General features: G+C 37.0%; 1 protein-coding gene across 1 annotated transcript; it reads right to left on the minus strand.

Annotated features, from left to right (window-relative positions):
• Positions 1-13,408: 13,408 nt before the first annotated feature.
• Positions 13,409-14,417, minus strand: LOC128668537 (acidic leucine-rich nuclear phosphoprotein 32 family member A-like). The gene is made up of 2 exons (XM_053741695.1): positions 13,828-14,417; positions 13,409-13,421 (listed from the first exon to the last, which is right to left on the minus strand). The coding sequence occupies exons 1-2, from the start codon at positions 14,415-14,417 to the stop codon at positions 13,409-13,411; spliced, it is 603 nt and encodes a 200-aa protein (XP_053597670.1).
• Between the last annotated feature and the right edge of the window lie 2,408 nt (positions 14,418-16,825).

The raw sequence follows: 16,825 nt of genomic DNA on the forward strand, positions 1-16,825 counted from the left end.
GCTCAGACCGATAATTCACAGTAGGGGGTACACAATCTTAAGTTTACCGCTCGACGTGTGATTGTGAAATTAGATCAGTCACATAATAAATTGGAAATCGTTTTGGGTTTTATCAATATTGTCTTCAACAATATTGTGTGGGCGCGAATTAAATATAAAATAGAATAAACTGAGCATTTGGTCACGTGAGCTCAGGTCATAGGATCGGTCATTGATCAATGTAAGTACCCTTTTATTCACTACATTTTATACGAATATCGTACCTACGCCCATCACGATCTGCAATCGTGACAATTTTTGTGTCAGAAATGGAATCCCGCTGATTATTTTATTGTTAAATTCAAAATCGTCTTATATTTGAAAAGAATAATAATTGGAGAAAAAGAAAATTTTAACTTTCATACAAGATAATTATCGTTTGAAAAAGATTTATATAATTATAATTTCGAAATTTTATAAAAACTCGACTTGTCTTATTTTGATAAAGATAAAAACACTATTGGGAAAAGGGATATATATACATATATATATATATATATATATATATATATATATATCTATAATTAATTTAATTCAGTTCATTTCTCCTTGATAAATACTTCAATGAATTTTTAAATATAGCGGAGGAAGCTCTCCGTAACCTCAGCACACATCAGAATATTACTGATGTTATATAAACTACCATGGGAGAGACAATGATGCTGCAGCAAGCATTATTACAAATTCCCCAGTGTGACGGTAAAAATATGCCTTAAAAAACATTTTTAGAAGATGTCCAAAACGGTGCGGACGTTATACCTGCGGACCTTCTAGCTTCCTTCATTAAAGGAGTAATTTCAAAACTTAAAGATTTAGCGCGAGATGCTGTTGCCGGGAAAGAGTTTGAAAACTTAGATAAATTAAAAGCCGTTTTGAAAGAATATTTTTCTAGCAAAAAAAGTTATTCCCACCATTGCGCGGATATTCAAGCTGTTAAATTACGCCGGGGCGAATCAGTCCTCAGTTATTACAATAGAATCAAAGTTCTTGTTACTAACGCTTTAGCAATTTTAAAAGATAATTTTAACATTGATGCTGAAGTTACTGGTATGGAAAAATTATTAAACGGGTTAGCTCTAGAAGCATTTAAACGCGGGCTACCGGATGATCTAATCTATGGCGTTTCCGTCCAAAACCCTCAAAATTTAGAAGATGCGTATAAGATCGTGTTACGCATAGAAGAAGATTCAAAAGGCAGCATTGCCCGAAATTCGAACTACCTGAGGCTCGCTCAAGCCGAAGAAAATGGGACAAACATAATCCCTCGTACACCTTGCATTGTTAGTTTTTAAGACGAAGAGAGAAGAGGTACTATACCTTTGAAAATAAATAGAGACGACGTATCGCGTCCAATTAACAATATAAAAATAAATTCAACCCTAATCGAGAATTCTTTAGACCTCGTGAACGACAAAATTCACTTAACAGAAGTAATTACGACAACAGAAATAATTATGACAAAAATAATTATGATAAAAATAACTATGACAGATCTAACTACGATAGAAACAATTACGACAGAAACCGATCTCCGGGGAGATATTATCCACAATATCTTCCACCACCGATGCCATATGCACCACCTTATCAATATCCCCCATGTATGCCGGGATATTATCCTCAACCTATGCCATATCAGAATCATTACCACCCTGATATGTTCTTTAAGAATAACTCTTACTCAAACGCATAGAGAGACAGGTCAATGTCCCCTGTCCCTTCTACTAGCCGTAACGAGCCTTTAAACTACCAGGGAAATCGCCGGACAGACGCACCGACGAGCGAGGCCCTATCATCGCGTCAATCTTCAGGGGTCAAATTCATGACCGCAACAGAAGCGTATACTGGGCAGGAGGAAATGGACGAGGCCCAGTAGTTGTTTTACGCGCACCAGAATTAAAAAACGGCCAAGCACGCTTTTTGGTCGATACGGGCGCCGATATTAATGTTGTAAAATTATCTGCCTTGAAACCACGCAGCATCATAGCTGCTCATGAATCATTAACTGTAACTGGTATAACTTTTGATAAAGTAGACACTGTGGGCTCTACTGAGCTTACTTTCTTTGGAAAACCACAAAAATTTCAAGTACTTCAAGATCCATTACCCATTCTAACTGACGGAATCCTGGTGGTAGACTTTTTCGAAGACGAAAGAGTACAAATTTCATTTCATTATAATACAATTGTCGCTATGTCTAAACCCATAGCACCTATACCTTTCGAGAAGCCTGCATTGCCCAAGCCTCGAAAAAGAGAAAAATTTATACCTGGAGATATTCCACAATGCCACGACGAGCCAGCTACATTTACTATACAAGCTCGCACTCAAGCCGTCGTACCCCTGAAATTAAAGAAAACAGATTTAATTACAGAGTACTTACCGCGAAGTCAAACTAATAATGAACACATATACATAGGTGAGAATCTAGTTACTAATTATAACGGAACTTGCAACGTATATGTAATAAACGCTTATGAAGACGATTGAAGATCAAATTGTAAAACTAGTAAAAGATTATACCAATCTCTTTCAATTACCTGGAGACCCACTTTCAACCACATCCATTATTACTCACACTATTCACACCACAGATGACGCACCTGTATCTGTACGACAGTATCGGTACCCTCCAGTACACAAGGAAGAGGTGATCAGGCAGGTAGAATGAAACAGGGAACTTTGAATTTTCCGCGCTCAAGTGCCATGATTTTCTATCATGTGCCCGGTCGATATAATCTATTACTGCCCCAGGGTTATCCAAGGTAGAGTGCGACTGTCGTCCCGCGCGGAAATCGTAGGGGCTTGTCTGTCAGTCCCACTTAGTGATAAATAGGGGTGGCTAAGTTTCCGGAAGTTGCCGAATTCGGTCGAGTGGGTGTACAATTATAAGTGAAGAGAAAACCCAGGCCGAGACACACAACCGGACAAGACGCCGAACAACCAAGACGCTTTTCATCATTCAGGTAATTAATTAATTTTAGACTTGGATTCTTTTGTGGAACCAAGCGATAATTGTATTAACTATTATTGATACCAGGCCATTAGCCGGTACCCTTGATAACAAAATATTAATTAATTGGGAAAGCAGGTGAAGGAGCCAGCAACTGAAAAGGAAAGTAATAGAAGGAAAATAAGACGAGAGACAACCGGAGGACGAGACGAATAAGACGGCAACCAAAGAGCCTGACGACAGAAAAACACAACAGTATAAAGTAATCAGGTATTAATTAAATTAATTATTTTAGGCCGAAGCCCGAATATTAATTTAATTTACAAATACTTAGTCGTTCGTCTAGGTATCCGCGTCTAGACCCATAGTCAATGAATAATTAGTTATAAAATTAAATTATTAATAAAAATTAAGCCAGATGGTTGTCTAATCGGGTCCAGGCCCAATTGCCGGGTCCAGGGCGTTGTCTTAAAATTCCAGGCCATCGCCGGAATCATATGCGTCGTAGAAATTTCTAGGTCGATGAGCCAGAATTTTCCATAGTTTAGTCCCCGTGTTACAAGTTGAATATTAATAAAAATTAGCTGACCCGGCAGACTTCGTACTGCCTCAATCGATTGTAGAGCAAAATAAAAAAATCAACTCTGTTTAAGTTCCCACTATATAAAATTGATGTATTCCCGTACGATGGATGGTGTGGCTCAATAAGTTATAGATCAAATTGAACGGAATATAGTATAGTGCCGGATAGCTCAACTGGTAGAGCACTCGGTGCGATACCGACATGGTCTGAGTTCGATTCCCAGTTCGGGCTATCTATATTTTTCTCAATTTACCTATAAATTGTCTTAATGAGAAGGTTTGCATGATTTAAGTTTCCACTATATATTAAATTGGTGTAATACCATACGATGGACGGTGTGGCTCAATAAGTTATTTTGAACCTCTGATTTTTTTATCTTTCAGCATAGGTTGAAAGAGGTCTTCATGATTTTTTTTTAATTTTTTCCTCCAACCGTTTTCGAAACATCAAATTTTAAAAAATGAAGAGATTTTTCTATTAAATGCCTGTAACTTCGTGAAAAAAGGGTTAAACAAAATTTTTAAAGAGTCAAAAAATGATTGTTTTTAGATTTCTTTTCGATAAAAAATATCAAAAAAAATTTTGAATCACGCTTCTGTTGAAATTTCAATTTTTAAGTATAAATTGTCGATTTACAAAAAACACGTACTGATCGATTTCCCTCATAATTTTTTCACAGCAAACTGTCACCTATTCTACAACTTTTCCAGCTATGCTCTAAATAAGACAACGATGGGATTTATTTTTTTATAGATTTTTTAAATTCCATATTCCACTTTATTTTTAAGAAAAATGTCTTAAAATAATAGCATGCTCGGAATTTACTGTTAATAATTATCTGACACACAACTATCATCAAAATTTTCTTCCACAGTAAAATTATTACTAATTAATTAATAAATAATAATTTTATTAATAATTATTTTTTTTGTCGCCTGCCGAAAGTGAAACAAAAGAAATAATATCGCGAAGCCGACCAAGTTGTTATTATTATATTTTGTGACTATTCAATTTGGTCGGGTTCGCGATCACTTTTTTTTAGTTTCGGAACGCGACATTAAATCCTCCAACGACTTATTCTGTGCTCCAACGCACACACGCACACTATTTTGATAGATATGATTGAATTTGAACTTTGTATAGCGGTAAGAAAGTGTAAATTTACTTTTTGACGTTAGGAACACATCTACATTTTTTAGATAATAGTGAGTGCTTGTAATTTAATATGAACTTTATATAATAGCAATAAAGCTCAAATTGATTCTACGTTTTAGTTAGAAAACGTTTGTATGTGAAAAAGAAAAGGGCTGTTTTTAGGGTTTTCCCGACAATTATTCGATTTTTTCTCGCCGTAAGAACCATCCTTGGACTTTAACGAACATTTTAAAAAAAGAATTGGCCAAATTGGTCCAGGCGTTGTTGAGTTATGCGCTTACCAACACATTTTGCGATTCATTTTTATATTATAGATAATTAAAATAACCAAATTAAATAATAATTAAAATAACTAATCGGACCAAATTAATAAATAAAGTAAATTAATAATAAATAAAATTAGTTAATAAAATTATTATAAGATATACTCAATACAAAAGACAAATTATAAAGTAGGAAGTCGAGAGAAGTCGAGTGTTGAGTAAAAGAAACTGAGCTGAGATTTTCTAACTAAAAAGACGATATTAATCCTCGTAAAATTTGAATCAGTATTATATTGAAGAAATAATGGTAGTTGTTGTAAAGGAATTAATTGAAATTAATTAATTAATAATCATAATTCTTCTCATAAATTAATTAATTAATTAAATGCTTGGCGAGAATAGCCATTTGAGAGTCAGTGTGAGTGAGTAAAAGTCCAGGGGACTCGAGTGCAGAGTGTGTATAGGAAATGAATTTTAAAATGTGTAGAATAGTTAATAAATAATTCGGGAGGTAACCGATTTTAATTATGAGTCCAAAGGTAGTTGGCAACGTTTTAATTGAGTGTGCGAGTGTGTGTGATGCCAAGGTAGTGGCTAATTAGTCTTAAGTGGCCAAAGGTAATTGGTAGGATTTTATTTGGTTAAAGGTATAAGGTTAATAGTTATAAGGTATAAGGCTTAAGGTCAAAAGTTATAAATTTATAAGGTTTTAATTGAAAGGTTGGAAATTAATAAAGTGAATATTATTGTAATAATTAAATCTAAGTTATTTATAAAATTATCCCTCCTCTTCCTTATTTTACAATTAAATTTTACACCGACCCTGAGCATTAAGAATCGATTCTGGAAGACCATTTAATCCTTCCAGTGGCGCCCTTAAAAGGTAATTTAAGGACGACCAGAGTAACAGCATAGCCCTGTTATAAGAAAAACTGTGTAATGACGGAGTTGTCAGTGAGTCAAACTCACCGTATAGTTCTCCTCTTTGGATTGTACCGAAGAAGCCGGACTTCGAAGGAAACAAACGATGGAGACTCGTTATAGATTATCGAGCATTGAATGCCAAAACCATTAGTGATGCTTACCCTCTACCTAATATAACAGAAATTCTGGATACATTAGGTGGAGCAAAATACTTTACAGTAATCGACTTAGCGAACGGGTTTCATCAAATCAAAATGGACCCAAAGGATTGTGAAAAAACAGCTTTCTCAACTCCTCGAGGGCATTATCACTTCAACAGCATGCCTTTTGGACTTAAAAATGCACCAGCCACATTTCAACGTGCCATGGATAGAACACTGGTAGGGTTAATTGGACCAGTAGCAATCGTCTACATGGACGACATTATCATACACGCAGCTACATTAGAGGAACACGATGTAAGAATACGAAGAGTTTTTAATAGATTGACTAATGCAAACTTTAAATTACAACCCGATAAATGTGAGTTTTTGAGTACGGAAGTTGCATATCTCGGACACATCATAAGCGACGACGGTGTTCGATCAGATCCGAAGAAAACTGAAGCAGTAGAGAAATTTCAAGTACCTCAAAACCCAACAAACATTCGTCAATTTCTCGGTCTTGCCGGATATTATAGACGTTTCATTGAAAACTTTTCAGGTAGAGCCAAACCTCTCTCTGAATTACTAAAGAAGGATGTCCCATTCAACTGGACAGAGGAGCAACAACATAGTTGTGATGTTTTGAAAAACGCATTATGCACCTCACCTGTTTTACAATATCCAGATTTTGACGAACCATTTATTCTGACAACAGATGCCTCTGATTACGCTATCGGTGGTGTACTGAGCCAAGGTTAAATCGGAGAAGATAGACCCATAGCGTACCTATCTAAACTGCTAAAACCAGCTGAACGAAACTATACTACTACGGAAAAAGAATGTCTTCCTGTTATCACGGGAATTCTGCATTTTAGACCGTATTTATATGGTCGACAGTTCACACTAGTTTGCGATCATGAACCTCTTAAATGGATTGACTCTGTAAAACCACCTGTTCAACGTTTATTAAGGTGGAGAGCAAGACTTCGAGAATATGAATATACTTTTCATTACAAGCCAGGTAGACTCAATGGGAACGCCGATGCGCTATCTCGAAACCCCATCTTACCTGAGGTAAAAGCATGCCCTTTACTATTACCTACATTTTCACAGGCCAAAAAAGTAATTACCGAAAATCAAGGCAGGCAAGCCACATCAGCTGCAGCATACGAGAGAGCAACTAAAACGAGGAAACCTCCTCCACCTTCATCTTCAATTACCGAAGCTGTAAAAGCACGCCATTTAAAAAGAACTGAGGTAAATCAACCAGTCCTTAAACCACCGATTCCTAAACCTCCGATATCACGACCTCTTCCACCCGCTACTGAAAAACGTAAGCTGAGACGACCACCCAAACTTAAAGAACCCCCACCGGAACCACCGACCGCAGCGCAAGCCAGGAATAGCGCATTTCCTAGTTTAGTACGTAAACGCGTATCACCTCGGAATCCAGGTCCGGAACCACCTCCTTTACCTCCTAAAAATCGTACAAATTCATTACGATTTGCATTTGACGTGGAGAACGCTTCATCTGCAGACGAGTCACCGACGCCTGTAACTCAAAATAAACCAACTAAAAATAAGAGAATTATTGAAGTATCTCCTGGACCTTCATCAGATAATGACCAATACTGGTGGGATAATTCAAGTGCAGGTACCGATGAAGAATCACAACAAATCGATGAGCCAAGAAACGACTGGACAAAGAAATCTACAAATGTCGAGAATACCTGAGGAGCAGGTAAACGACCCAAACGAGTCAGCTGATTCCGATGATGCACCAGCACAGATAAACTTGAGACGCAATAACAAACCACTTATTTCTGGTTTGACTAACGAACTATTTTATCCTGACATACATTTAAGAGAACCGAATAAAATTAAAATTCACACAACTAATGAAAATCTTACTTACCACAGAGATATTTACTTACATTTTATTTCCGCCGATTGCGAATTCACAACACCTATTCCTTGATTATTAATTGATATTGATCAAATTGACACACAAGACATAAAAATTAAAAAGCCTAAACTTTATCAAATTTTAGTCACCCCTAAAGGATCTCATAAAATACTCAGTGCTGTAATTAAAAATAAACATTTCGAATCATTTTCAATTTCAGATCTTAAAGAAGTCTTGAAAACTGCTAAATCTATAATAGAAAGATACGATTTAAAAACTCTCAGAATTTCTAAAACCGGAGATATGTTAGATAATCTAAGCCACTCCACTATAAGTGAATTACTTGAGGAGAGCTTAGGTAAATGTGATTGTGTTATTACTTTGTATAGAGGTAACGTAGTTATGCCTGACGAAGAAATTCGGCCCGACATTATTTCAGAATACCATGAAAGCCTCAACGGGGGTCATAAAGGTATTACCAAGACATACAGACGCATAAGAGAAAGGTTCTTCTGGCCTGATCTCAAAGACGATGTAACCGAATATATTAAAACATGCACTAGTTGTCAAGAACAAAAATTGACTCGTATCAAAACTCCCGAGCCGATGATCATAACCGATACACCCGCGGAATCTTTCGATAAGATTTTCATTGACACTGTAGGTCCTCTCCCTATGACTCCTAGTAGAAATCAGCATATATTAACTATTCAAGATAACCTCACGAAATTTTGTGCAGCTGTACCAATTCCAGATATGAAAGCCGATACTATAGCTGACGCTCTAACTCGGGGATATATATTACAATTCGGAGCCCCTCATATAATTCTAAGCGGCCAAGATCGATCTTTTGTAGGGAAAGTTTTCCATCACTTAGCAAAAACCTTTAAAATTAAACACGTTACTACTTCGCGATACCACCCGCAGACCAATGGGTCACTAGAACGAAGCCATATCGTATTGACTGAGTTTATCAAGCATTATCTTGACGAGTACCAAGATTGGGATAAACTTGTACCTTTTGCTATGTTTTCTTAAAATACTTCTGTGCATGAATCTACTAACTTCACTCCTTTTGAGTTAATATAATAATCTACGGGAAAAAGGCCCGGATACCAAGCTCTTTTCCCGCTGAGAAAACTGAAACTTATGGTGGATATTTGCATGACTTAATCACATGCATGAGTGATATGAAAAACTTCGCTACAGAATCTCTTATCAAATCGAAACATCGATCAAAGAAATACTATGATTCTCACTTGAACCCTTGTACATTTAAAACTGGTGATAGAGTCTATGCTATTAAAGAACCTAGAAAAGGGAACTTCGACTCTCATTATAAGGGACCATTTTTAAAAACAGAAGTATTAGATAATAACACTGCTATTATCGAAGATAAAAATGGAAAACGTTCGCTTAAGCATGTTGACAAACTAAAAATTTGCAGGACACGTGATTATGACAGCGACACTGATTCTGACTAATTAACCACCTTGTTCACTAAATTTGTTTAAGACTGTTTCAGAAGCATAAAATCTTTATACAGGTAATCATGGAACCCAAAACTCTATTCATTCGGGTCAGTCCCACTATACCTGTGACCCTTGGGTTTGTAGCTTACGACTGTGGAACACTCTTTACCAACATCACGACACCATCTCTCTTAGACATAAAAGACTGCCGACTACCTCCACCCAAACCGGAAATTCGAGAAACCAGAGTTCAATTATCACAAACTACGAAGTTTTCATCTATTAAAGTCATCCAATGCAAACTCGAAGTACGAAGAATTGTCCGATACTGCGGGGACCTCAATTTCATGTTTGGAGTATCGAACGGTGACGTAGAATACATTCATGAGATCACTCACGAACAATGCAAAATGATTCATGATTCAGGAATTTTTCATTTTCATGGCACACACTCAGAACTAAAAAGTAATTCTTCCGTCATACGACCAGTTACGTTTCAAGGTTCATATTCCAAAAATGGAGTTTACCAAAGAGCATAGTATTCAGATGCATGGGGATCATGGAGCAAGGTTACTGACACTGGTTACATCAAGTTTACAATTCAAGATTATCAAACTTCAGTTAGCCTCGACAAAAATCAAATTATCTTGCGATCTGGAATAAGATGTAAATACCAGTCAGGTCAATGCATGGATATTGACGGAAGGAATACCTTTTGGAATTTACTACCTGAGGATTACTGTAACTCACACCGCTTTGGTATATTGTACGAAGGAATAGCAAGTAAGGCTAAAGGCCATACCCAAGGATCCGAAGAATTGTATACTGTAAACACCGACGGAGTGACCTTCGCGCTAACGACAAACGGATTTTTCTCAACCTGTGGCGCTAAACTTATTAAAACAATACATCCAAAATTATACATACTCGACTTCGAGATAAGTGAATTCTTTACCCGAAGCCGAAGAATAGAACCACATAACATGGACCTCTTTACTTATGTCAACGCCAAGTTCGTCTAGTTTGAACAATATCTCAAATCACAATTAATAGTGCTCTATAATAATATCATTGAACAAGAATGTGAAATAGAAAAGAAAGTACTTCAAAACGCCTTAACAATAGCCTCGATTGCTCCAGACGAGTTCGCATATCAATTCATGAAAGGACCGGGATACATCGCTCATGTTGCAGGAGAAGTCATAAGAATCGCTAAATGTATCGCCGTAGAAGTTAAAAGAAGAGACACTGACGCATGTTATCAAGAACTTCCTGTTTCTCGAGGCAACGACTCATATTTCATGTTACCTCGAACGCACATAAAAGTTCAAACAGGTACTCAGATAGACTGTAATCCACTACGCGCACCGATGTACAGACTTGAAGACCAATGGTATGAATTAAATTCAAAACTATCCATAGTTGTACAGCCAGAAACATTGGCCGCTCAAACAAATCATACCTGGGTGTATACCACTGCAAAGGGACTAGCCACAGAAGGTATCTACTCAGATAGTGATCTTGAAAATCTTAAAAATCACATGATGTTCCCTGTAGAACGGTCAGCCGTTTTAAATACAATAGCACGTGACGCGACAGGCCAATACATTGCAGACAAAACAATAAAAATTAATCAAATACTTGACGTAGAAATTATTATGAACACACTGACCAAAGCATGGGGTAAGGTCTATAGTTTCTTCAACACTGTTGGGACTTTCAGTGTGACAATGTTTGGTGTCTATATTACTTTTAAAACTATTAAATTTGCTATCGATACGCTGGTACACGGTTACGCTATACACTCTGTCTATGGTTGGAGTATATGGATAATCGGAGCCTTTTGGGACTCAATTACCAGCCTATTATGACATTTACGCCCGAAGATACCTGAAGAAACGCAATCTGAGAGAGATACAGAAACTCAAAACCTAACACGACCCACCGAGCATAATGAAGTCATTTATGACGTACCCAACAACTATCAGAATGTTAATGCCAATACATCTAATTAAATTTAAAAATCGACACCCCTTTCCTTTCAATTAAATAATTTTGTTCAGGGGAGGGAGAAGAAAAGAGACGACCAAACAAGCAACATGGACGAAAACGGACTAATGACATGGGTCATTGCACTCACAATAGCCTTTTTACGTGGATCAGCTGCTACAAAACACAACATTAAGACCTTAAATCTCAACACTGGACTGTACTACGAGTTACTAAAGGAAATTCGATGGATAGAAACTGACTGGAAACTCACAACCATCATAAATATGGACGAATTCACAGAGCCCAAACCTTCTATCGAAGAGCTAGGTATTGACCAGCTCTGGACCCGCTGCAAAAAGGTCATCGATCCCGAGATTTGCAACTCTCACATAAAAATTGAAGATTATAAGCAACTTAGCTTCGACATAGACTCTACTCACATAGAAGTACTCGAAGCCGCTGGAATGTTGAACAGTCAAATAGGTGATATACAACCACCCTTACCTACTGCTGAAGAATCTTTAATAAAATATTATATTAAAAAAATCAAAACTTTCAATTTTCAAGAGTCTAAAGATCCCGAAGAAATCTTGAACGAGACTCTTATCTTAGAGAATCATGTTCAACTAATAAACACGAAATATTACAACAGCCTACAGAACACCAAGGCAGGTATACTCAGCTCTTTAGGTCTAGCAGCACGGTTGAAACAAACAGAGCCTCTCGAAGACCCAGTACATAAAGTTGTTACGAATAGTGAATACATAGAGGTGTTAAATTTTTGGAGTGTATTTACTCACTCAGTTTTCACATACTACCTGGACAATTTGAAAGCCATAAAAAGGGGACTACAAGCTACACAAGCCGGATACCCTTTTACAAACATGTTCGAACCAAGAAGAATTCATGCAGCCACGAAAGAAATGTTGAAACACCGTAATACCTTAACCCTTCCTACACAATCAGAAAGAGTTAACATAAAAGAACTTTCTACGATTTCCAAAACCAAAATACAGACTCTAGGTAACAGACTTATAATCACCTTGGAAATTCCAATTCTCGGATCCAAACCCTATTATGCATTTAAACTACACCCATATCCAGTACGACAGACTTTTGGTAACAATACAGACGGATCAGCCTACATACAACCACGAACAGACCATTTGATAATCTCCGAAGATAAGAACTGGTACAATCTCATCACTAATACAGACCTAGAATCCTGTTATAACTTGGAGAAGTTATACATCTGCACATCGAGATATCCACTCTACGAAGCGAGTATTGAACCACCTTGTGAGATGTCACTCTTCCTAAAGACAACATACCAACCCTTCTACAATTGCGACATCAGAATAAGTAGAACCTATAATCCCTATTGGAAGGCACTGACCACATCATCTGGATGGCTTTATTCTGTGACAGGGTAAATGAATAAACATAAATAATTAAAGGAATTTGAATTTGAATTTCGTTCCCGCCAATGACCGGCCGATGACCTCGTAAGTTACGAGTAGTGTTGCGACTAGTCACCGGGTGTGGCATGGATCACTAAGGCCCGTCCGTTCGTCATTTCCTTAGTCTAAGAAAGTGGGAATAGGTTTCCGGAGAAGTGAACGGGAGTGAAATGATATAATGGACTGCGGAACGAAAAAGAGTCAGAGTTGTCAAGACGACGAGAACTACGGTCACAATTTTAATATCCTCAAGGTAAATATATACGTCCGTTCACGCTCACGTGAAACGAGGCGATTCGTTAATTAATACTTGACTTATTAATAAATTATTAGGCCTTTAGGCTGATAATTGTAATAAATAATAATTAATTAACATACTAATGCGTACTGTTCATTGACAGGTTATAGATTGAAAAACTTACATTGCTAGCGAGAGAGAGCACTTGAGATTATAAGCAGCGAGGAAAAAAACTAGAGAAGTTGAACGACCGGAGACCAGATACGTTCCTTATCGCAAATCATTGGAGTTTTCTGGAGGTAAATTTATAATGAATTAAGGCCTCTGATTTAATTATTAGAGGGCCGAATTAATTATAAATAAATTATTTAATATCTTTCTGCTAATTACGTGAAATAGATTGGTATCTCAAGGCCCGTCGGCTAGTTAACCACGCGTCTCGTGTTCTTGAAATTTTCCGTAAAACCCTTGCCGTGTACTCGTCGTTATGTCGTAACTCTAAATTTATTCTATTCGAGGCCTCTTGGCTGGAATAAAATAAATTTTTCCGTATAAATTATTCAATAAATAAATTCAATTAAATTCAATATTTTCATAAAAGTATTCAGGCCTATCGGCCGCTCTAGACAAAGTTGTCCGCGTGTAAGATCGTAAATTAAGGCCTTGCGACAGCCAGCCCAATCGACACAGAACCCATACCTCTCACTGCATATTAACGCTGTTCCGGACGAGGCTGTCTCATCACCACTGCTGGAAACGCCATCGTATTCCACCTCGTCCACCCAGTCTACAGTTGACCCCTGGAACCCGGATCTGAAACCCGAGTCGTCGGATGACTCGGACACGACGAAGATGTCATCATCGTCCTCCGACCCGGAAGACAGATCACCGTCGTCCGCAGCAACTGCCATCTCCTCAACACCATCAACGGTCACACCTTCACCGTCATTCACCACATCCTCTTCCTCACTCGCATCTTTTTCTTCACTTGCATCCTCTTCTTCACTCGACTCTTCACTTTCATCACTGTCCTCATTCATGTCATTATCCTCTTCCTCTTCTTCACTTTCCATAACGTCCTCAGCACCCTCGTTGACCTCCATCAGGAGTGGAGGAGTCATGGCATCTTCACGTCGATCCACCCGGGGAGGCAGGGTCTCGTCAACCACTGTCTCCGCATCCGACCAGTCGCACTCAACACTCTCAGGCCGAACCCTCTCCTCTTCCCCATCAGACACTAGGTCCACTACCACTGGTACATCACCATCACCAAGAGCAAAACGTTTCATTTTCTGAGCGAATTGTTAAGAACTGTTCACCACAAAGATTTAGAGAGAACTGTGCAACCAGAAGATCTTCGACAACCCACCTAGACTTCATCTACCACCCCCAAGCGAGAAAAATGAAAAAAAAAACGGGTGAAAACCCCACCTACAGAAAATTTGTCGACGAATCCGAAGATGACGATGGAAATCCTAAGAAGGACAATTTTTTTCTATATAGTTTTGAAAAAAAATTTTCTTTTAACCATAAAATATTAATTTTAACCCTGGCGCATCGAGCAACACAGCTCTACCCAAGGACGGTAGCCCTTGCCGTATTGCTTGAACTCGTCCGGTATAAAAATCACTTACTTACTTAGTACATACAAATATATGGATAAGTATATATATATATGTGTATATATACTTAAATATTGATAACTACAAATGATAAAACTAACACTATTTCAAGCTTAAACTAAGGAAAAGGATCAGTTCAAGTAAGCCAATAAAATTGTTATTAAATTGTAAGCTTTATTTCCTTTGATATTATACAAATTCAATCTAGTTTGACAATGGTTCCTTTCTCCAACCACATACCCAAGACCAAACGACACCCATCAACCAACGTCGAGGGATCACCTGACGCAATTAGCGATGAAGGTGGTAATCCCGGATCACGTTTAAACAATAGATCCAACTCTGGACCGGAATACTGACGGAAATCATTTTGCGATTGGTCCAATCGCCTCTCTTTCACCCTTGAATACAATGGTGAAGGGTCGAAGGATGTTGTGGGGGCCTCCAGAGATAATAAATATCTCGCTTCATCTTCGTTCAACTGCAAAAACCACTAGAAAAAAAATCTGGGCGTCGGTTGACCCTGCGGGCCAGCCCCAAAACTTCCCGCTGTTTTCGACCTCAAAGAGCTCGAAAATATTAGTGTAGATATATTTTCGAGCTCTTCGAGCTCGAAAATGCTATCACATGCAATTGTTTTTTTATGATCTTTTCAAGCTCTAACAAGTTACCTGTTATGCTGAAGTTTTAAAATTTAAGAATAGAAAATCATCAAAAAACCGGTTTTTTAAATTTAGTTCCTGATTATGTTCAGTAAAATAAGTGTATTAAGGCAGAAATCAATGTCAGGGATTAAAATCAAGATTTAAATAAGTTTTGACTCATGTAAGAAACAATAAAATATGAAATATCCGATAAAAATATTAAAAACTACGTTTTATCGATTTTTTTGTTGATAATATGATTTAAACTAAAGACCAAGTCCGATGACATTATATCATCAAAAGAAACCATAAAAAAGATGAGTTGTTATGATATCAGGCACATTTTAGTACGTTATATTATGATTTATCCGGAAAAAATAACATAAAATGTTATTTTTTTAACTTTTCAACGCCGATATCTTTTGAACTAATCAATCGATTTTGATAGTTGACGTGGCAATCGGCGCGTTTTATGGAATTCTAGAGCTGATTAAAATTTAAAATTGATCGCGTCAGTCGTTTCGCAAATATTTAGAAAAAACCGTTTTTCACCATTTTTTTCTCCCGTGATAACTCTCGAAGGAATTATCTATTTTTGATCTTTGAGGTGGCAATCGACGCGTTTTATTGAGTACTAGAGCTGATTAGATTTTGAAGTCGATCGTATAAGTCGTTTTTGAGAAATCAATAAAAAACTAAAGCTGATTACATTTTTGGATTGTTTGGTTGAGTTGTTTCAAAGATATTCGCAAAAAACTGTTTTTTACCATTTCTTTCTCCAACGATAACTCTCGAACGAATTATTCGATTTAGATGTTTGAGGTGGCAATCGACGCGTTTTATATTTTCTAGAGCTGATTAGATTTTGAAGTCGATCGTATAAGTCGTTTTCAAGAAATCAATAAAAAACTAAAAAAAAAATTTTTTTTTACTTAATTGGCCAATATCTTCAATTCTATTTGGTCAAATGTTCTGAAATTTTTAGTAAAATTGATGACCAAAAAACTCTTTCGATTGCCGCCTTAACCATCCAAATCGGTTTATTAGTTAAAAAGTTATAAAGAGTTTACATACATACATACACACACACACACACACATACATACAGACACTCGGACATCATTCTAAAAATAGTCAGAATAGCTTCCTAGGACCTCAAAACGTCGACATCTGATAAAAACTCGATTTTTGAAAATCGGGGTGAAAACAATAACTTCCCGAAATTTTTGAGAATCATCGATTTTCTAAGCGGGAAGTAAAAAATTCTGAAACTTAACGTTGGGGGATGGTTTTTTATACGTAGAAAGTGAGTGCCAAGTTTGAAATGAATCGGTACTGTAGTTTTAAAATAGCAGTGTTCACGGACTTTGAAAAAGTAGTTTCGAAGAAAATGCGTGTAAAGTTTTAGACGCTAAAAAAGTAAAAAAAAAA

The sequence above is a fragment of the Microplitis demolitor genome, chromosome 9, assembly GCF_026212275.2.
Source record: "Microplitis demolitor isolate Queensland-Clemson2020A chromosome 9, iyMicDemo2.1a, whole genome shotgun sequence".
Taxonomy (NCBI): Eukaryota; Metazoa; Arthropoda; class Insecta; order Hymenoptera; family Braconidae; genus Microplitis; species Microplitis demolitor.

Excerpts from the sequence above, each read along its gene's own strand:
- LOC128668537 (XM_053741695.1), bottom strand. The coding sequence starts at position 14,417 with ATGAAACGTTTTGCTCTTGGTGATGGTGATGTACCAGTGGTAGTGGAC.